We start from the raw sequence: 22,977 nt of genomic DNA on the forward strand, positions 1-22,977 counted from the left end.
TTCAAATGTTTAGTCAATAAGGTTTAGTCTTTGTTTCTTTTTTTTTTTTTTTTTTAGTTTTAGATGGACACAACAACTTTTATTTACTTATCTTCTTACATGATGCTGAGGATGGAACCCAGTGCCCCACTCATGCTAGGCAAGTGCTCCATCACTGAGCCACAACCCCAGCCCATTAAGGTTTAGTTTTATCTGAATCGTTTGACATATTCTTAGTCTTTTTTTTTTTTAACTGAGTTCCTCTGATTTTCTTTCTACTAACTTTTTGTATGTCTTATTGTATTCTGGAAATTTATCTTTTATCATTATTGTTGTTCATGTGAATGTGTATTTTATGGTCTAGGGTTCAATTCCAGGTGGGCAAGTGCTCTACCCCTGAGCTAGATCCTCGACCTTCCATATATTTTTGAAAAATGCTAAACTAAAATATAAAAGTGAGTTACATGTATTTGAGTTACACAGAATAAACTAGGTCAGGGGGCAGAGAAAATATTGCACATCAAGTGTGTGGAGGCCTCAGGACTGGCTTCTGTTTATAGATCAGTTCTCTTGTAACTCAGGTAAATAATGTGAAGCAACTTTAAATTGCATTCTTATCGCTGACTCTTCTAAAGAAGAATATGTTTAGAAAGTCTGTCCTCTGTCCCTAATGTATTTCATTCAGACTTAGTAAAAAACTCATTCTTCTCTCCTACTTGTAGATATTTTAAAAAATTGATATATTTCTAAATAATGAAACTTTTACACTATTAGGTATTGGTCAGTATTTGGATTGAATAATCTACTCTGAGCAGTACTGCAATGTCCATAAAGTAAGAGGGTAATTCATCAGGAACACTATCTTTGTCCACCCTCTAATACTAATTAAAGATGAAGAAAGGTTAGAACTGACTCCTGAAAAAGATAGCCTAATGATCATTGAAGAATTTATTATTCTAAATGTTAAAATGATTAGATGTTAGCTTTGCATGTGGGGCAACAACCCCTCTCCCTCCAAGAAAACCCCAAACCAAAAATCACAAAATGTCAACCCTATTAGGAAACTTAAAAAATTTCCCACTCCTTTATTTTAAAAAAAGACACCCATGATGGAAGTGGTCTAAGTCCTCTGTCCTTTTTCCTCCAGTGCATCATGCTGCCATTTCATAGGGAAAAAAAAGAAAGAAGTTTTCCAATTCTTTCTATTGATGCATATATCAGATCAGTCTTCAGGGGCTTGATAATACAGGGCTCTCAGTTCTGCTCATTGATTTCCTGGTAACCTGGAAAATGAGAAAATCAAAGGGGATCTCCTTTCAGGGATTTAATATCTTCATCTCCACTTCAAAAGAAAAGATTTTTCTTTGTAGCATAATGTAGGGAGTAAATTCCTCTGTGACACACCCCAGAGGAACAAAGGGGTAGTCATGTTAGGTACTGTGTACATAGTGACTCTTTCTTCTTTGAAGGTCTTCTCACTTATATTCATACTGAGTCCTTAGAACTGGATGGGAATAGTCATTTTTTAATTTACAAAAAAACTAATGCTGCTTTAAAAATCTTTGAATTGTGTTCTTTTTTTGGGGGGGGGAGGGTAATGACTAGAGATTGAACTCAGGGGAGGGGGCAGTTGGCCACTGAGCCACTGCCCAGCCCTATTTTGTATTTTATTTAGAGACCAGGTCTCACTGAGTTGCTTAGGGCCTCATTTTTGCTGAGGCTGGCTTTGAACTCAGGATCCTCTGTCTCAGCCTCTGGAGCCACTGGAACTACAGGTGTGTGCCACTGCACCCAGCTGAATTGTGTTCTTTATGGAAAATACAATATCACTGTGGAGAAGAAAATCAAATCCCATTGCCCAAAGATAGCCACTTAATGTTTTTTTTTCTTGGTGCTTTTCCTATGTTTATATGTTTCACGGAGTTAAACTATAGTTTAAGATTCCACTTCTTTTCACTTAGCATAAGAAGATTTATTAATAACTGCATTAGATATCATTGCCTGGATTGATTATAATGAAGAGCACCACAAAGGACACTCTTTCCTACATTTCTTATGATTAATTTCTAGAATTAGAATTACTGATCATCAGCAAAACTATTTTTAGTTTTTCATGACAAACCAACTTTGAAACTAGTTGCTAATAGTTTTATACTCATGTGGAATATATGTGTACCTGTATCATTTGACATTGAACTTCATCATGAAACAAAACATATTGCTGATTTGGTAATGTAAATCAGTGAGTTGCTGTCTAATTCAAATGTCTTTCAAAGAGTTTTGATTTATTTATTCGTGATTTATGTTGCTTCTATTAAATCAGTTCATGAAGTTTACTTACTTTTCTGCAGGATCCTGGGCTTTTCTTATTAAATACTTTTTGTATATTAAAAACATCTATTTTTGCCATTTGTGGTAAACACCTTTTGCCATTTGACTTGGTTTTTGACTTTATGGCTTTTATTGGGGAGACATAAGTCTTTATTTTTACACTGTTCAGATCTTTATCTGAGCAGACTATTTCTGTGAAGTTCTTTTGCCAATTGTGTAGAGAGGAAGATCAAGAGGAGAGGGTTATGGAGAACAAAAATTCCTCCATAGTTAATTGAAGTCATTGGGTAAGGACCATTTCATGCAGATACTGATTTCACCTCTCTTTCCACTGCAATCGCTGGTCTCATTTTTGCAATCTTCATGTCACCCATTAAACTTGTTTTCCTTATTCTATACAGTTAACATTGCCTCTTTGGTTGGTTGTTCTTTTGTCCTACGGCATTTTCTCATATCCTGATGCTTTCTTTTAAGGTATTATCCAAAGAGATGAGTCACCCATGGAAAAAGGGCTCTCTGGTCTGCGAGGAAGGGACTTTGAGCTGTCTGATGTGTTTTATTTCTCCAAGAAGGGATTGGAAGCCATTGTAGAAGATGAAGTGACCCAGAGGTTCTCCTCAGAGGAGCTAGTGTCATGGAATCTCCTCACAAGAACCAATATAAATTTCCAGTACATCAGTCCTCGGCTCACTATGGTGTGGGTGTTGGGCGTCATAGTACGCTATTGTGTCCTACTACCTCTGAGGTAAGTCACCTGCCTGATAATTTATTGGTATAATCAGTTCACCTTTCTCTTTTCATCACTTATGAATATTGTGGTACTAATTCCACCTCTTCCCACTTAAAAACGCCACAGAATGTGGCCTTCGCACATTTGTTTTCACTAGATGAAGGTGTGTGTTCAGAATTCAATATCTAGCTTACAATCTGGATCCACTTTGTTTTTGCAGTCATAGATAATTTGAGGATGGCTAGAAAAGGGAAGGTGGGAAGTTAGAATGAAGAGAGATGATTTATAGTTCAATATTTACCAGAGTGTCAACCAAAATATAACATCTACCCAGAGCCACTGCCTTTCTTTGCTAGTCTGTAATACTTCAAAGCTAACTAGGAAAGAAAAACATCTAGAGTGGTTATCACAGAGCCACTGGGAAGAGTGAATCCATCCATCCAATTCCATTATGATCATTCATTTCCCTTATTGGCAATTTCCCTACCTGGATACCCTTCTGCTTCTAGGCTTGAGTTCTTCTTGATGAGGAGGTAACCTCAAGCCTGCTTACTGGATTCACAGTGTGGAACTAAAGAGTAGAAGACCCTGGGCAGTGGGGTGAAGCAGCAGTGATCAAGAATCTGTTTAGCATGGTGATGGCAAGAGTAGGCATGCCTACCAGCCACAGCCTTGCAGCTGATGGTCTTGCTTCATTTTCTGGGCCATGGCCTTGGCATCTTCTCAACAGAGCTTTCCAGGCAGTTGCTGCCAGCCAACTAACATTGGCACAAGAGTTGAAACCTCTTTACCATCCCTAGGGTGGCTTATACTTGCCTCATTCAGATTTCTTACAGCGGAAGGCTTGCTTAAGTATAGACAAGTGCTGATCTCCAAGAAGTTCTTTCTGTTTTCTTTTGTTCATATTCTCAGTGTCTCAACACTGGAGCATAGTAGTCTTTTGGGAATCACTTCAGCTGTAATAACAAAGTGAACTTCAGGGATTTGCAGACACTTTTCATTTTGGTGGTACTAGGGATTGAACACAGGAGTGCTACACTGAACCAATGTCACATCCTTGGCCTTTTTAATTTTTTGAGACAGAGTACCTAAGTTGCTTAGGTCCTCACTAAATTGCTGGAACTTGCAATCCTCCTGCCTCAACCTCCCTAGTCACTGGTATTACAAGTGTGCACCATAATGCTTGACTTGTCACATGCAAGTATATGTAAACCTTTTTTATTATTATTATTTTTTTTGCAGGGGGGTACCAGGGATTGAACTAGGGGCACTCAACCATTCAATCATATCCCCAGCCCTATTTTGTATTTATTTAGAGACAGGGTCTCACTGAGTTGCTTAGGACCTCGCTTTTGCTGAGGCTGTCTTTGAACTTGTGATCCTCCTGCCTCAGCCTCCCAAGCTGCCAGGATTACAGGTGTGTGCCACCGTGCCCAGCCAATTTTGCTGAAAACTTAAGCTAGTGCTTCCTGTGAGGGGTTCATGTGCTCTTAGAATGCACATGACAATTCATTGTCACACAGGAAGGAAACACTAGAATTTTTGTTAGAAGCTTCTATTCTTTTTATAATTAGAACTACCATTTTATTCTTAAAGAAGTGAAAGTTCAGTTAAGTTTAATATATGAATTAGTTCTTGCATATTCTGGTTCATAGATCAGGCAGTGTATCCGAGGTAACCTCGGGAAAGGGTGAGAAATTCTATAACATGGAGTGCTTAAGATGCCTCATTTGTTGTTGGTTAGACTTCACTATGCTGTGAAGGCCCAGCAAATGTGGTTATGATTCTGTTATCTAGTTTAGACTAAACTAGTGCTCACAAAAGAGATGATTGACATGAAAACTTTTGTAAATAAACCACAGATTTTAGATAGTCATATAATGTAAATTTACAGGAACAAAAGAAAAATGGCAGAATTGGTACCTACTCTGAGTACAAATCATTGTAAATGATTTGTAGAAGAAACAAATGTGACAAATTGAGCATTTAAAAAACAGATTATACTAAAATTAATTGTGATGGTTGCACAACTCTGTGACTATGCTCCAAATTGTTGAATTGGATACTTAAAAGTGTGAATCATGTATGTGATCTGTATCTCAATAAAGCTCTTAAACAGATTGTAACTGAAAATTTGTGTCTGGTCTCACTGAAAGATAACTTATCTGAACTTATCCAGGAGAATGCTCATGTTGGCTTATGTTAAGAATTTTCTGGCTTATTAATCTAGGAAAAAATAATTCAATTACAATTATTTTGAACTCAATTGCTAGACAACATTATAATGTAACCCTTTCTGATTTAATATGTAAAAAGGAGTGATTCTTATTAGGGAAAGATGAAAAACATTATTTGAAAAGTTTTGCTAATTAAACAATGGTTTCATTACTGTGTTAGTGACTAACATGAAAATATGGCATCTGGTTATGACTTTCAAACTATTATGTCAAAAGATGTTAAACCATGACTTCAGAAGATTTAACACCTTAACAAAGTAGTTATAGCTTAACATTCAAAAAGGTTATAGGTTAACACTCAGAATATAATTGACAACATTTATTATTTATAATTACTATTTTGAGTGAGAGAAAAAAATTTTCTACATTAATATTTATATATAATTTTTAAATACTATGTTTAAAAAAATAAAAATATCTCTAAACTGGGCTTGGTGGCACACACCTGTAGCATCAGTGACCAGATGGGCTGAGGTAGGAGGATCTCAAGTTCAAAGCTAGCTAAGGCAACTTGTTGAGACACTGCCTGAAAATAAAATTTTAAAAAATTTATATATTTTTTTACATTCTTCATATTTGCAAGTATTTTATAATGTGCATGATGTCAGTACAGTGGAATATATTGTCATTCTTAAATATACTAGGGGTACATGCTCAGATGTGTTGATAGGGTGTTTCCCCAACCAGGTTGATATTACTGCCTTAAGCTAATTTTCTATATTAAATAATCCTAAACTGATTTGTTAAATAATAAAAATGATAAGCTAGTGAGAAACAGTAACATAATTGTTAGGAGCATAAATTATGGAGCCAAACTGCTGGGGTTGAAATTCTGGCTTTGCTGTCCATTGGCTCTATAACCTTAGGTAAGTTATTTAACCTTTCTTTGTCTCAGTTTCTTCATCTGTTGAATAGAGATGTTGATAATGTTATTGCCTCATGGAGTTTTTGGGATGGATAAATGTGTTAAGTACTTAGAATATTGCCTGGCACATAGTGTTAGCTGTTATTTTATCATCATCTAATGTAAGATCTGAGATGGGTTAAGATAAACTATTTTGTGCTCTCAACATCTGGTCAGGAGGTATAGATATATACAAATAAGGAGCAAACCACTTTGACCCTGGAGAGATTTGCTATTGCTGACCCTGGACCTCAGGTAGCTCCCAGACCCACAGGGTCCTTCTGACTGCAATGGCATTTCCTTCCATCAGGTTATTGATACCTTATATATTCAGCAAAACATGGGAAGGCTCTCTTGAGAACTAGAAGATACAAACAGACCTCTGGTTCGATTTGAGAGGCCAGTGAGATAATCTAAAGTTCCTGTTTTCTCATCTGACAAAGTAAAATGGTTTAAGGAATCTTATTAATAAAATGCCATTAAGCTATTGATTCTTACTTTTAATCTAAATCCTATTTGCTTTAGAAGGATTTTAAATCTCACCCTCATCTTTTTGAGTAATTCTATTTGCATTTCTAGAAATAACTATTTCCTTTGTTAAAGTGATCAGAATGTACATAACAAGCACTTTTCAAAAATGAGAAAATGTCTACATGGAGATTAGAGGTATTATCAGTCACCTTGTTTTCTAATTCTAAGTCATCTTGAGCCATGCAAAGGGACAATAGTTAGCTTTGCATTAAAAGATTCCTACCTAGTGGCATGTTTTGGTATTAGTATGAGAAAGGCTTCATAACTATCTTAGCCCTTTAATGATTACATAGATTGAACTTTAGTTTTGTTAGGAAATTTTCAGGCTTTTCTCTTTCTCTCTCTCTCTCTCTCTCTCTCTCTCTCTCTCTCTCTCTAGAGAGAGAGAGAGAGAGAAAGACTAGTTACACATATATGCTTATTACTTTGAAAGTGGTATCATATGCCACACAATTATTTCAAAACTTTGCTTTTTTCCATTCAAAATGTATCACACAACACTCAATAGAATCATGTCAAAATCTTTATCAACTTTTTTTTGGTACTGGGGATTGAGCCCAGGGGCACGTCACCACTGAACTGTATCCCCATTCCTTTTTATTTTATTTTTTTTTTATTTTGAGAGAAGACCTCAGTAAATTGCTGAGGTTTGCCTCAAACTTGCAACCCTTCCACCTCAGCCTCCCAAGTGACTGGGATTACTGGTGTGCAACACCATGCCCGGCCTGATGTATTATATTCCATAATGAGGATGCTGTACAGTTCATTTATACTTTATTTGTGAATCTTTAGATTATTTCCCCTTAGGTTATTTACCTACTATTTGACAAATTTTGCATTAATTTTTCTTTTCTTTTCTTTTTCAGGGTTACTCTGGCTTTTATTGGGATCAGTTTGCTGGTTATAGGAACTACACTGGTTGGGCAGTTGCCAGACGGCAGGTGAAATGTTTCCTTCCATCCAGTCATAAAATAAAACTCTCCTTTTTCCTACCTGTGTCCACAAAGACAGTATTTGCTTAGTGCCTACATATTGCATTGAACTCATCATATCTACCCACTTATTAGAATTCTGCTCACTTCATCTTCATACTCATTCTTTGATTTTTTTTTCCATTGTGCTTCCATATAAATCAAAAGAAATTTCTTCAAAGGAGAGAGGGAGCTATTTTCCATTGGAGTTTCTGTCTATTTTCTTGGTAAACTTTTGCCATCTAATAATACCAGATGTATCAATGAGATTGTAAGAATCCTACTGTGTTTTTTCAATGGAATAGAACACAGGATGCTGTTGTGAATGAGCACATTAAAAATTTTCTTGTATTGTTTCTTAGGAGAGCCCATTACTGCACAATAAAATGACTTCTTATTCTTTCAGACTCAAAAACTGGCTGAGTGAAATGGTACATCTGACTTGCTGTCGGATCTGCGTGAGATCTCTCTCTGGCACCATCCATTATCATAACAAGTGAGTGTCCTAACAGTGCGGTTAGGAAGTTCAGGCCAGGCCCTGTGCTTCTCACGGGTCAACGCTATGGGATGGGCATGTTACCGCATTTTACATGGAAGAAATGGGAGCTCTGAGACTGGTTGTGTATAAATAATAAGTTTATTATATAATAAGTTTCCAGTTTTGAGTCAGTTCTGTCTGATTTAGAAAATGAAATTCACAGGCTTATGATGTTGTTGGAATCCAGGGGGTCCCTTTTTGGTTTTAGTTTTGCCACTTCTAAAATTCCATAACTGATCCTTAAAAGAAAATACTATATTCTCCTTGCCTCACCCCCAAAGAGTATAAAGGTAGCTAAGGAAGGCTATTAGCTAAATGATAATTATTCTAATTGCTTTTAAACTATATTTCTGTGAATTCAATTTTAGTTAATTAAAAAATCATTGCTGACGGTGTCTTTCTGACTCATTTGTAGAAGGGAAACATTCAGAAAACCAATTGATTTTACCATGTGTTACCAACATAAAGGCCCCTTAAAAATTTTAAATTATGTGATTTATCCATTGGGCTATGAGTTTTAAGGTAAGAAATAGAAGAAAATCTCTGACAGAAGTGTGATCAGAGGATACATCTTCTACAGAAAAGGTGCTTTATTGACATAGATAGGTGATCCTAACTTATTATAGAAGTGCTCCTAATTTTAAGGAAAATATACTAAAGTTATTATGTGTTTGTTTCCCTCTTCTATGAATAAGCCTGACAAAAATACTTTACTTTATTGGTGTCAACTCTCATTTAACTCTAGGGCAGAGATAGGCAAACAAAACTATGGGCCTACAGGCCATATCTGACACTCTTTCTGTCTTTTGTAAATAAAGCTTTATTGGAACCCAGACATGCTCATTTATTTGCATGTTATCTGATGTGGCCTTTGTGCCACAACAGTAGAGCTGAGTAATTGTGGCAGGGATTGCTTGGCCTGTACAATTTGAAGTATTTACTCTTTGTCTCTTATCAAAAAAGTTTGCTGACCTCTGCTGTAGTGGGAGAAGAGGGAGGAAGCTATGGTAAAGATTTACTCTCTGAATCACCATGAAGCCAGTAAAAGTGGTAGTTATGAAGATCAAAATCATATGAAAACACTTTCAATTAAGTAAGCAAAAATTTAGGAATTATAAAGGGAAAGTCATAGGCCTCCTTACCCTATTTCCTATAAATAACCTTTTGAGATAGTCTTTCCTGTACCTCCAAGTACACTTTAAAAAACGAGCCTCTCCATGCTTTTCTGCAAAACAATGGCTGTTTTCTGAGGGTTAGTACTTACCATTGTTTGTAATTGCAGGCAGTACAGACCCCAGAAGGGAGGCATTTGCGTTGCCAACCACACCTCTCCAATAGACGTTTTGATCTTGACCACAGATGGATGTTATGCTATGGTAAGAGCAGTCCATTGGTGATTCTGGTGGTTGTGTCTTTTATGATTTGCTCAAATTTGTTATCCTTTTTGATAAATTTGAAAGTTTGTCTCTTATTAGAAATTTGGGTTATATTATTGCAGTTGAATAAAGCATTCTAGATTTACATGAGGAAGAGATGGTGCAAGAAAAAGAAAATAGACTGGACATGGTGGTGTCCACTTGTAATCCCAGTGATTTCGGGAGGTTGAGGAGGATCACAAGGTTGAGGCCAGCCTCAGCAACTGAATGAGACCCTGTGTCAAAATAAACAATAAAAGGAGCTGGGAATGTGGCTCAGTGGTAAAGCAACCCAGAGTTCAATCCCTTGAAGAAAGAAATGAAAGAAAGGGAGGGAAGGAGGAAGGAAGGAAGGAAAGAAGGAGAATAGCCATTAATATTTAAAGTAGTGAATAATTAACTTATTGAAATGTAGACATACTTCAACTTGGTAGGACTTGGTAAAGTTGATTCCATTTTGCTTCTAAAATCCCTGCCAATATTTAATAACACTTTGCAACATTAGAGTCTTCCTTCTTTGAGTTGTACAAATCCCCTAGACTGTCAATTAGTTCTTTCTTCCTTCAGGGATGTATATGCAATTAAAAAAAAATCTGACTCTTTAATGAGGCTCTAGCAAGAAAGGCAAATATTTATACTATACTATCTTTCTCAGATCTTATCCACAGACTCAAAAGAAAAGAAAGGAAAAGAAAACAGAACAACCCTACTAACAAACCACAAAGCACATAGTAAAACCAGGCTTTAAAATACCCTTTCATGGGGATGCACAAAACCACATTCTGGCATTTTTTTCAAATATTTGTTTTCTATTGCCATGAAATATTTGTCGAGAGTTCCTGCATCTCTTTTACGTGTCAGATGAATTCTATACAATAATGGAAGATGTGCTTTTCTTCATGGTAGTTAACTATGACCTGAGGTGGAGTGTGGAACAGAATGCTTGCACAAAGGTCCTGGCGGATCTGTTCATATTCTCTTGCTGGTGGGTTGGACTTCAGAGAGAGTAGATGAGTTATATTTCACCAGTGTTATCACATAGTAGAAGTGGAAGGGCCAAGATGTAACAGACTGCTCTTGAGAGCCCTTTTTATAATGGCATTAATTTATTTTATTATTTATTTTATCTAGACACTCCCATTTAAGCCCCATCTCTTAATACAGTCACATTGGCAATTAAATTTTCAATATTGATTTCTGGGAGACATATCACACTAGCACTGCTTAATCATGATTTTGTGTTTCTAAGACTATATTTCTTCTATTTCCTGATCAACAAAGTTGAGAATAATGCATTGGTGACTCAGGGCCTCAGAATTTTGTTGGTATCATCCATACTTTTTGATCATAAATAACTGTAATTCCATTAATAGCCAAGGTTTAAAAACACCTTGTAACTACAGGGTGCACACCTGTGATCTCAGCATCTTGGGAGGCTAAGGCAGGAGGATTGAAAATTTGAGGCAAACCTCAGCAATTTAGTGAAATGCTGTCTCAAAATAAAAAAACAAAAGGGCTGGGGATATATATAACTCAGTGGTAGAGCATCCCCTGGGTTTAATCCTCAGTACTGGGATTGGGGGTGAGGTTTAAGCAAAGCAAAGATTTGCTACTGCAAATTGTCTAGGGGGTCAAGTGATAGAAATATAAGACCAATGGTACTTAATTGGAGGTGGTACAAGGCAGAAGTTGAAGGAAATTGTATTGCTGACCTGAGGAAGTCATAACTGGCTAAATAAACTACTTATTAGAGCAACATTAAAGATTTTTCTCTCCATGGTTTATTGTTTTTTTAAATTAACTTATTTATTTATTTATTTACTTTTTTGGTACCAGGGATTGAACTCTGGGACACTCGACCACTGAGCCACATCCCCAGACTTATTTTGTATTTTATTTAGAGACAGGGTCTTGCCGAGTTGCTTAGGGCCTTGCTTTTTGCTGAGGCTGGTTTTGAACTTGCGATCTTCCTGCCTTAGCCTCCTGAGTCACTGGGATTACAGGCATGTGCCACTGAGTCTGGACTAAATTAACTTATTTTAATTGACAAAAACTATATAAATTTATTGTATACAGAATGATGTTTGGTACGCATATACTTTGGAATCTTTAAATCAAGCTAATTAACATATCCATTATTTCACTCAATGGCTTTTCTAAACTATTTTTCCCTTCTAAAAAAATTATAAATGTTTTTAAGCATACAGAAAAGTTGTGATAATAAAGGATATTACATATGCCTTTTATATATATTTACATATTCATATTCATAATGCCTCATTTACTTTATCACTTGAGTTCTTGCATTCTACCCCTCTCATTGTAAGGTGAAAAAATATTTGTCTTTTTTTCTAATTGATTTTTAGTTGTTGATAAATCTTTATTTATTTGTTTATATGTGGTGCTGAGAATTGAACCCAGTGCCTCACACATGCCAGGCAAGTGAGCTACCACTGAGCCCCAGCCCTAGCCCCTTGTCTTGATTTAATATCATAGAAATTTTTTTCATTTTTAATGGCACTTGCTGGTAAATGGATGGGACTGAAGAGTATCATGCTAAGTAAAATAAGCCAACCCCCCAAAACCAAAGGCTGAATATTCTGTTTGATATTTGGATGCTAACACACAATAAGAGGGGATGGGGAAGAATAGAAGTACTTTGGATTAAGGAGAATGAAAGGATGGGAGAGGGGATGACAATAGGAAAGACAATAGAATGAATCGGACATAACTCTCCTTTGTTCATATAGAGTATACGACCAGTGTAACTGTACATCAAGTACAACCACAAGAATGGGAAGTTATACTCCATGCACGTACAATATGTCAAAATACATTCTACTGTCATGTATAACAAAAAGAATAACTAACATTTTTTTTAATTTTCACTTTTTAAAATAGAAGACAGTTTTTGTTTGTTTTTTTATTTGTTTTCATTGCTAGGGTTTGAACCCAGGGCCTCCTGTGTGCTACACAAGTGCCTACCACTGAGCCACAGCTCCCCCAAGTCCTACTTTTGATTTGATTTTTAGTTATAGATGGACACAATGTCTTTATTTTATTTGTTTATTTATTTATTTTTTATGTAATGCCGGAGATCGGACCCAATGCCTCATGCATTCTAGGCAAGTGCTCTACCACTGAGCCACAATCCTGGCCCCAAGTCCTACTTTTTATTAATTTATTTTTTAAAATTTTTGAGACAGGGTCTTACTAAGTTTCCCAGGCTGGCCTTTCCATCTTCTTGCCTCAGCTTCCCAAAGAGCTGGAGTGACAAGTATGTGCTTCTGTGCCTTGCACAAATATATTTATATTTAATATTTGTTTCTAAACTTAAATTGGAAATCTGAATCTATACCAATATATTTAGTTTATAAAGTTCTATCTTACTTTCCCTTTTTTTAGAGTGAAAACTCTAATTCCTTACAATATCAACATATGTAATCATTTTCATAATCCTGTAATCCATTTAAAATAGTTTCAGAATTGCTTCATCTGTTTTACTACAATAAACCAAAAAATAAATAAATAAAATAAAGAAGAAGAGTTTAAGATGTTTTACAATTCTTTCTATGCCTTCCAAGATGGAGGGTAGGTTACCAGATACAATCTTTGCAAGTGTCTTGGATTGTTCCTCTTCCTTCAGTGCTGTTCTTTCATTCATTTGATACATTATTGAGTTCATTTCCTTCAGCTTGCCTTCAGTTTGTTATCCCAATCCTTATTCGTTTATTTTTTATTCTTTTGAACATGTAGGCTATTAACATGCCTCCATATAAAAAGGTATAATTGAGACATGTCACCCCCTCCATGTCCATCTCTCCCATTCTTTCCTTCCTCCCCGCCCCGCCCCAACTTAATTTATTTGTATAGTTTGAAAATGATGCATTCACATATTTGGACAGTCAGAAAATGTAGAAAGATTTTATTAACTTATATATACTATGCCTCCATATATCTAGTTTCTGTCAAACCAGTAACAACTCTTCCAGTTTCTTCTTATTCTTACAGAATAATGATGATGATTCATCCTACTACTTATATTATTATATTCCATTTTAAATTCTGTTATTTCACATTGCTTTTCTTTCATTAATTTAAATCCCTGGACTCCTTTCTTCCTTTTAAGTTCTCAATTTCATTGGTCTTGGTTATCCTTTCTGTATTTCTTTTTGTCAAGATAAGTAAAAGCATATGTATCATTTCCTCTTTGGTCTTAGTCCAAAGTTTATTACTTGTTCTTTTGCTTTTTCACTTATCTCTTGGAAATCACTTTTTGTCAGTCATAGAGATCAACTTTGCTGTTTTCCTACTGTATGTATAGACCATTGTTTATTCATCAATTTCCTATATTTAGATAGTTTCCAATGTTTTAAAATAATAAGAAATACTGTGATTAATTGCATATGTATTTTCTTTTCTTTTCTTTTCTTTTTTTTGATGGTGCTGGGGATTACAGCCACGGCCTTGTGCATGTAAGACAAACACTCTACCAACTGAGCTATATCCCCAGTCCTTTTTCTATATTTTTATTAGTGCATTACAGTTGTACATAATGGTGGGATTTATTATTACATACTTGTACATGCACATAAAATAATAAAATAATTTGGTCAGTATCATTCCCCAGTATTCCCTCTTTCCTGCCCCAGTCCTTTTCTTCTATCTAACTGATTTCCCTTTATTTTTCATGAGATTTCCCATGCCACAAACTTTTCTTACCCTTTTCCTCTTTAATCTCCACATATGAGAGAAAACATACAACACTTAACCTTCTAAGTTTGGCTTATTTTGCTTTATGTAATGTTCTCAAGTTCCATCCATTTTCCTACAAATGACCTAATTTCTTTTTTTTTGTTTCTTTTTTGGTACTGGGGATTGAACCACTGAGCCACATCCCAAGCCTTTTTCATATTTAATTTAGAGACAGGGTCTCACTGAGTTACTTAGTGCCTGGCTCAATTGCTGAGCCTGGCTTTGAACTTGCAATCCTTCTGCCTCAGCCTCCTGAGTCGCTGGGATTACAGGTGCGCACCATCACGCCTGGCATAATTTCATTCTTTTTGACAGAAAAAAACCTAATTGTATATATGTGCCGCATATTCTTTATCCATTCCTCTATTGATAGACATAGGCTGGTTCCATAGTTTGGTAATTGTGAACTATGCTGCTGTCAACATGGGTAGTGCATATGTGTTTTCATTTAGTTGAATGTGTATCTTCAGGTTGAATTCCTAGAAGAGGAATTATTAACGTGAAGGATAAATGAATATGTGATCTCAGTAGATGTTGCCACATTTCTTCCATTGGTGCTATAATCCTCTCTCCTTTCCTGGGCAGTGTGAGTGCCTGTTTCCCATAGCCTTGCATCAGAGGGAACTGTTAAGCTGTTAAATCTTTGTCAGTTTGAGGGGCTTAAAATGGTATTTCAGAAAAGTTTTAATTTGTTTCTCTAATCTTGACTAAGTTGAAGCACCTCTATTTTTGAAAATTAGAGAATATCTAGGGTGTAGCAACATGACTTATAATTAAAAACTGCTAATAAAGAATATTTTTGCTTACATATGGCCTTACAAATGCTTTGATCACACTAAAAATATCAGTCAGTAGAAGGCAACTAATCTTGCCTCTGAGCAGGAAATAGAAATGTATTGGTAGAAATTCCTCAATAGGACACCCATAGCGCAAGAGTTAACAACTAGAATCAACAAATGGGACTTACTCAAACTAAAAAGTTTTTTCTCAGCAAAAGAAACAATAAGAGAGATAAACAGGGAGCCTACATCCTGGGAACAAATCTTTAATCCACACACTTCAGATAGAGCCCTAATAACCAGAATATACAAAGAACTCAAAAAATTAGACAATAACAAATAACCCAATCAATAAATGGGCCAAGGACCTGAACAGACAGTTCTCAGAGGAGGACATACAATCAATCAATAAGTACATGAAAAAATGCTCACCATCGCTAGCAGTTAGAGAAATGCAAATCAAAACTACCCTAAGATACCACCTCACTCCAGTAAGATTGGCAGCCATTAGGAAGTCAAACAACAATAAGTGCTGGAGAGGATGCGGGGAAAAGGGCACTCTTGTTCATTGCTGGTGGGACTGCAAATTGGTGCAGCCAATTTGGAAAGCAGTATGGAGATTTCTTGGAAAGCTGGGAATGGAACCACCATTTGACCCAGCTATTCCCCTTCTCGGTCTATTCCCTAAAGACCTAATAAGAGCATGTTACAGAGACACTGCTACAACGATGTTCATAGCAGCACAATTCACTATAGCAAGATTATGGAATCAGCCTAGATGCCCTTCAATAGATGAATGGATAAAAAAAATGTGGCATTTATACACAATGGAGTATTACTCTGCATTAAGGAACGACAAAATCATAGAATTTGGAGGGAAATGGATGGCATTAGAGCAGATTATGCTAAGTGAAGCTAGTCAATCGTTAAAAAACAAATACCAAATGACCCCTTTGATATAAGGGGAGTAAACAAGGACAGGGTAAGGACGAAGAGCTTGAGAAGAAGATTTACATTAAACAGGGATGAGAAAAGGGGAGGGGAGGGGAAGGGAGGGGAGGGGGGATAGTAGAGAATAGGACAGACAGCAGAATACATCAGACACTAGAAAGGCAATATGTCAATCAATGGAAGGGTAACTGATGTGAAACAGCAATCTGTATACGGGGTAAAGTTGGGAGTTCATAACCCACTTGAATCAAACTGTGAAAGATGATGTATTAAGAACTGTGTAATGTTTTGAACGACCAACAATAAAAAAAAGAAAGATAAAAAAAAAAAGAAATGTATTGGTAGTTAACTAAATAAATAAGTAAATAAAGCTTTCTTTGGATAGTTTGACTTTATTATTATTATTATTTTTTTCTCATGGCACTTCTAGGTTGGCCAGGTTCATGGTGGACTGATGGGAATTATTCAGAGAGCTATGGTAAAGGCTTGTCCACATGTCTGGTTTGAACGCTCAGAAATGAAGGATCGACATCTGGTTACTAAGAGGTAAGCAGTGAGATGACTCTGTATTCATTTGAGTAGCATAAAACAGATGAATTTGGGTCTTTTGGCCAAAGAAGACAGAGCTCACTATGGATCAAAACTAAAACATATAGAGCCCTATTTGTAGGTTTTTTTTTTTTTTTTTTTACTTACCATGATTAAAAAAAAAATTCTGTAGACAGTGAGATATAGGATGGTATTAGAAATCTCTTATGTTTATTTTGCCATGACTTAGGTATAGTCACTATACTGATGTTGACAACAATCCAGTCATTAAATTTTGAAAATTTAAAATTACTTTCTTGAAGTTAAAATAATTTATCCCTATTTCCTGAATAAACAGATAATTGATTGTTAGCTAATGACTGCTAGGACTTAAATCCAGCTATAGAAGGAGCTAATGATCTTTTGTTAATTCACCATGGCAAAACCCCTGAGATAATCAACTTAATAAAGAAAAGTTTATTTTGGTTCATGGTTTCGGAGGTTTCTGGCCTTGTTGCTTTGGGTCTGTGGTAGCATAGTACACCATGGCAAAAGCACATGACGGAAGAAACCTGTTCACTTCCTGGCAGCTGGGAATCAAAAGGGAGTGGAGAGGCCAGGGTCTCAGTATCTCTTTCAAGAGTGGGATCCCAATGACCTAACTTCCTCCTGCTAAGTCCCACCTCCTAACAGTTCCTCTACCCAATAGTGCCTCAAACTGGCAACCAACTTTCATATGTGGGCCTTTGGGGGCACTTATCCAAACTATATAGAAGATCGTTATGGAAAGGCAGAAGAAAGAACCTCTGGAGTTAGGGCTGGAAAGGAGCTACCAGACACTTTGGCTGGGAAACAGCTTTTTGCCCAGGGGTTTTAACTGAAGGCTTTCTGGTCTTTGCTCCCACAAACACAAGGGTGGCCCATGCTCTTAAAAGAAAAGTACTTGTTGAAATCTGCTTCAGGTTGGAAAGTGTTCTCTATCTTGAGATTATTTAGCAATGGGACTCTCTGGCAGCTGGATCTCTGTACCTCAGCCTTTCCCAGCTTCTGATGAGCAGAGTTGGGAATACAGGGCCAACTGCAAGGAGGACAGGCTTTAAGCCTGGAAGGATGTCAGTCTGTCTCAGCTTTATGGTATGAATTTCATAGAAAAGTTCAGCCTGACTCATTTAAGGAGTCTCTTGCCTAAGAGCCATAATGTAGATAGTTCCAGCAATCAATATTTCCATTTTCAGATGAAGAAATGGAAGTACATGGAGAACAACAGAAAGCTATGACATGGTGACCCCCTGTCACATGACTGTCTAAAGTTCACTACCTTCCCACCCGCTGCCACAATGGGGATAGAACCCAGGACCTCACACATGCTAGGCAAGCGCTCTACCATTAAGCTACCTCCCCAGCCCCTAGAGTTGCTTTTTAATAGTAGGCAAAAGGCATTGAAAATCATTCACTTTGAAATTAGACAAATTGAAATAGTGCAGATCTTCTTACACTTTTAAAGAAAGGGAACAACTTGAGTTTGTTTCCTTTCCAAATTTCTTATTTCCTTTCTCCTCTTTGCTTTACAATTTTATTCACACTAGTAGAGTGTGAAGAATACCAAAAAGGACTCTGTTTTCTCTGTTTTTAAAGATAGAATTTTGATTCCTTGCTTTTCTCTGCAGACTAAAAGAACACATTGCTGATAAGAAAAAACTACCCATATTAATCTTTCCTGAAGGTAAGAGCAGAGACTGCCTGCCAAACTATCATTGATAACAACAAGTGATCAGGAGTGTGAGGAATAGTTACTCTGGGACTGGCATTCTCAATCCTTGATGGGATGACCTTTGGAGCTATTCATTTTCTGCTTTCTTTTGAGATGATAGGAGTCATGCAACCTTTTTTTTTTTTTTTTTTTTTTACTTTATAGTATTTATTTTTTGTGCTGCTGGGGATCCCTTTTTTATTTTAAAAATATTTCTGGGTCATAAACTTAGAAAGGTATCATCTGTATTATCTGTCATTTTAAGGGTAGTATTTTAAAAGTATCAAAGTTGTCACCTGTTGCAGAGAAGTTGTACTTATAAATATTTAATAGTAAAGTAAAAGTTTGTTATTAGGAATCTGCTTAGAACTATTAGTGTTTATTTACTCCTTTAAGCAGGGATGGATTTGTGAAATGGTATTAGAATGCCTGTCATTTGCTATTTTAAAGTATTTTATATAAAAGTAATTCCTTGGCGCTGGGGTTGTGGCTCAGTGGTAGAGTGTTTGCCCAGCACATGTGAGACAGTGGGTTTGATCTTCAGCTCCACATAAAAAAACAAATAAATGAATAAAATAAAGGTATTGTGTCCATGTGTCCATCTACAACACACACACACACACACACATATATATTTAATATTTAATATTTTGTGGGGGTGGATACCAGGGATCAAACTCAGGGGGCAGAGGCACTCGACCACTGAGCCATATACCCAGGCCTAATTTGTATTTTATTTAGAGACAGAGTCTCACTAAGTTGCTTAGCATCTCACTTTTGCTGAGACTGGCTTTGAACTCACTGCCCTCCTGCTTCACCCTTCCAAGCAGCTGTGATTACAGGTGTGCACCACAGCACCCAGCTTAAAACAATTTTTTTTAAAGTAATTCATTTTAAAATTTATTTAAAAAGATGACTAACCTCCCCATTCCTATCCACCCTTGCAGGAACCTGCATCAATAATACTTCAGTCATGATGTTTAAAAAGGGAAGTTTTGAAATTGGAGGAACTATACATCCAGTTGCAATTAAGGTAAACATATATATATATATATATATATATTTTTTTTTAGTACCAGGGATTAAATCCAGGGGTGCTTAACCACTGAGCCACATCTCCAACCCTTTTTATATTTTATTTAGGGACTGATTCTTGCAAAATTGCTTAGGGCCTTACTAAGTTGCTGAGGCTGGCTTTGAACTTGTGATCTTCCTGCCTCAGCCTCCCGAGCCACTGGGATTATAGGTGTGCACCACTATGCCTGGCTAAAAGAGATTTCATAAAAAAGCCTTAGATGGATGACTTTATTGATATAATTACAAATTTAAAATTTTCAAGAATGAGGAAACTTTTTTTATTGATATAATTACAAATTTAAAATTTTCAAGAATGATACTCTACTCAGATTCATCAGTTCTTTACGCTCTGCCCCATTTACTGTCACATGCTCTGTTTCTGTGTTCCTATATGTGTGTGTGTGTGTGTGTGTGTGTGTGTGTGTGTGTGTGTAGCTATGTTAAGTGCTAAGGATTTAGTGCTAATCAGAACAGACACTGCCTCTGCTTTCAATGACCTTCCAGTTACATATGGAGACAAATATTTAATAGGCACATAAATAACCCTCTTTTTGCCATGTTCTGGTACTCTATTTAGAAAATTAGTCTGCTCTAGTCGGTATTAGATGGCCTGGTAAAGTTTTTGTGGTCAGTTCTATCAAAAAGAATTGAAGGAAAGTGGGGTTCTGATAGAGTTGTTTGGCCTGCCCTTAAAAACGTTGAGTTGAATAAGAGAAGCCACTGCTTGGTTTGTAATTGGGATATGTTTTCTTTTCTTTTTTTCTCAGTATAACCCTCAATTTGGGGATGCATTTTGGAACAGCAGTAAGTACAACATGGTGAGCTACTTACTTCGCATGATGACCAGTTGGGCCATCGTCTGTGATGTGTGGTACATGCCCCCCATGACTAAAGAGGTATTTCTTAGATAACACTTGGTCTTAGGTGCTTTGTCTAATCAGATAAAGGCAAAAAACCCCAGGTGTCTTCATCGTTCTCATCATGCCTTTCTGCTTTCTCAGCAATTAGTTTTTCTTTCTTTCCCCTCCCTCCCTCCCTCCCTCCCTCCCTCCTTCCTTCCTTCTTTCCTTCCTTCCTTCCTTCCTTCAGGGGAGTAATGGGGACTGAACCTAGGGGTGCTGTACCCTGAGCTGCATCTCCAGCCCTTTTTGTGTTTTATTTTGACAGTGTTTCACTAAGTTGCTTAGGGCCTAGCAAAGTTGCTGATGCTGGCCTCCAACTTGCAATCCTCCCACCACAGTTGCTGGGACCATAGGTGTGCACCAATGCACCTAGGTGTTTTTAAAAATACTGTGTTTAGTGCTCTTTAATTCAAGCCAGTTTATATTGAGAGACTCTTTTCCGTAAAAGCTTTACAATTGTTTTTGGTTTATTGAGCCTCCAGGTAATATGGAATGTTATATTTTGGGTACAAGTAATAAAAAAAATATTAAAGATATACTCATGATTCAAAAATTAATAAAACACTGTATTTTCTTGATAGAATAAATGATACTTGTTATGCTTGACTCAGAATAGAAAGTATTTGAGCTGAAATATGAATCTTATATTTTAAAACAAATATAAATGATTACGAGACATTTTAAGGTGTTATTTAAAAATTCTATACCCTAAATGTGTACTTAAAAACGATTTTTTTTTCCAACCAGGAAGGAGAAGATGCAGTCCAGTTTGCTAACAGGGTTAAGTCTGCTATTGCAGTACAAGGAGGATTGACTGAACTTCCCTGGTAAGAAAATTTTTAAGAGTTTTATTATTATTATTATTATTTTTAATTTAAAAATCACTGTTAATGTTACTTATTTATGCTAGTTAGCTACAGGCTAAGCCAAAAGTGAGTGTGGTTTATACAAAATAACAATGGCTTAACTAAGATAGAAGTTTATCTCAAGTTATATGCCGATATATGCTGCAAAGGAAGTTGGGGAATGTAGTCTTTGTTGTAGGTGGCCATGTCCTTAGCTAGAATGTAGGGTTCTTTTATTGAAGAAGAAATGTAGAATGGATTTGAGGGTGAGGCAAGGAGCTACAGACAAGCTTGTTCATATTTAATTCCATTTATAACTGTATTAAAGAAAACCTTAAAAACTTGAAAGAAAGGAAATGAGTGAGATATTTTAATTAGGGTAACTATATGGCTTTCATTTTTTGTTTGTTTGAGAATGACTGAATACAGTTGAGTATATTAGTTAGCTTGGGCTGCCGTAACAAAAAACCATAGACAGAGTGTCTTAAATAGCAGAGATTTATTTTCTCACAGTTATAGATGCTGCCATGTGGCCATTTCTGGTGAGGGTCTCCTTTTGAGGTGCAAAGGGCTGCTTTCTCCCCTCATTGACATGACCTCTTTGTGCAATCAGAGAGAGAGAGAGAGAGAGAGAGAGAGAGAGAGAGAGAGAGATATGAAAGGAGCACACAAGCTCTGTCTAGTGTTTTTTTTTTTTTTTTTTGGTAGCAGGGATTGAACTGAGCAATATCCCCAGCCCTTTTTATTTTTTGTTTTGAGACAGGGCCTCACGATGTTGCTTAGGGCCTTGCTAAATTGCTGAGACTGGCCTCAAACCTATGATCCTCCTGCCTCAGCCTCCCAAGTTGTTGGGATTACAGTTGTGCATGTAATCATGCCTGGCTAAATTGACATTTTTTTTTTTTTTGTAGATTGAATGAAAACTGTTGGGTGATCTTAAACTGGTTCTTACATATAGTTATTACTTTTTTTTTCTTAAGAACTAATTTACTGACATTTTAAAGGGGAACAGAGGAAGACTGTAACACCTCACGGTTGGGGTACTTAGAGCAGCATGAAGTTTACTGGGTGTTTGGGTGTTTGGAAGGAGAGGTATACAAAAATAATGTCAGGCTTCTCATAGACAAACATCTCTAACTTCAAATTTTTGCTCATTTTTATCCTGGACCTCACAGAAGGAGAAAGGTCCTTCTGACTCTCCTTCCCTTCCTTAGCTCACACTGTTCAGAATTCATGCAAATGCTATGAATTATCTAGAGGCAATTCATTTGGATAAAAAAGGCTTTGTGGACAATCCTGGGGACCTAAAGATGTTTTTCATTTCATGGAAACTTCCCACAACTGACCCCTCTGCGCAGTTTGTGGACTGTGGTCTACATTTAAATTGAGGGCTTGCTAGTGGGCTGACCCTTAGGTTTGACTTTACAAGCCAGAACTTTGTGCTGGTCTCAGGCAGTCTTCTGCATGGAGGTCAAGTTCCGTTCTCATGGCATTGAGTTCATTAGCTAACCTGTGATCACTCATCACCATCAGAAAGCCCTTGGTAAACGCTGGTGCTAACAGGGTGAAAAATTAAACATTCACAGTATAAAGTAAGCGCCTCTCAGTCTGCACTGCGCCTAACAGTTAAAATCTAAGAATTAGAACCGTAGGGAGAGGGTGGCCCCCTGTTTCTTCCCAGCTCTTCAGTTTGTTTTTTCTTTGAGTAGTCCAGAGAAGGAAAGGCAGGAAGAGTCCTCTTAACCCAGGCAGGT

General features: G+C 36.7%; 1 protein-coding gene across 3 annotated transcripts in view; it reads left to right on the forward strand.

Moving 5' to 3' along the window:
* Window positions 1-22,977, forward strand: part of Gpat3 (glycerol-3-phosphate acyltransferase 3) — a 60,877-nt gene that overhangs the window by 36,027 nt on the left and 1,873 nt on the right. For 2 of the 3 annotated variants that reach the window (XM_078021525.1, XM_078021524.1), the window contains exons 4-12: window positions 2,785-3,055; window positions 7,579-7,653; window positions 8,090-8,179; window positions 9,504-9,597; window positions 16,552-16,667; window positions 18,317-18,372; window positions 19,347-19,432; window positions 20,244-20,372; window positions 21,126-21,205. In XM_078021525.1, coding sequence (XP_077877651.1) covers window positions 2,785-3,055; window positions 7,579-7,653; window positions 8,090-8,179; window positions 9,504-9,597; window positions 16,552-16,667; window positions 18,317-18,372; window positions 19,347-19,432; window positions 20,244-20,372; window positions 21,126-21,205 — 997 coding nt within the window. The remainder of the gene's footprint in view (window positions 1-2,784; window positions 3,056-7,578; window positions 7,654-8,089; window positions 8,180-9,503; window positions 9,598-16,551; window positions 16,668-18,316; window positions 18,373-19,346; window positions 19,433-20,243; window positions 20,373-21,125; window positions 21,206-22,977) is intronic. The other variant, XM_078021526.1, reaches the window with a different exon arrangement.

Source organism: Ictidomys tridecemlineatus, chromosome 9, assembly GCF_052094955.1.
Source record: "Ictidomys tridecemlineatus isolate mIctTri1 chromosome 9, mIctTri1.hap1, whole genome shotgun sequence".
NCBI classification, from domain to species: Eukaryota; Metazoa; Chordata; class Mammalia; order Rodentia; family Sciuridae; genus Ictidomys; species Ictidomys tridecemlineatus.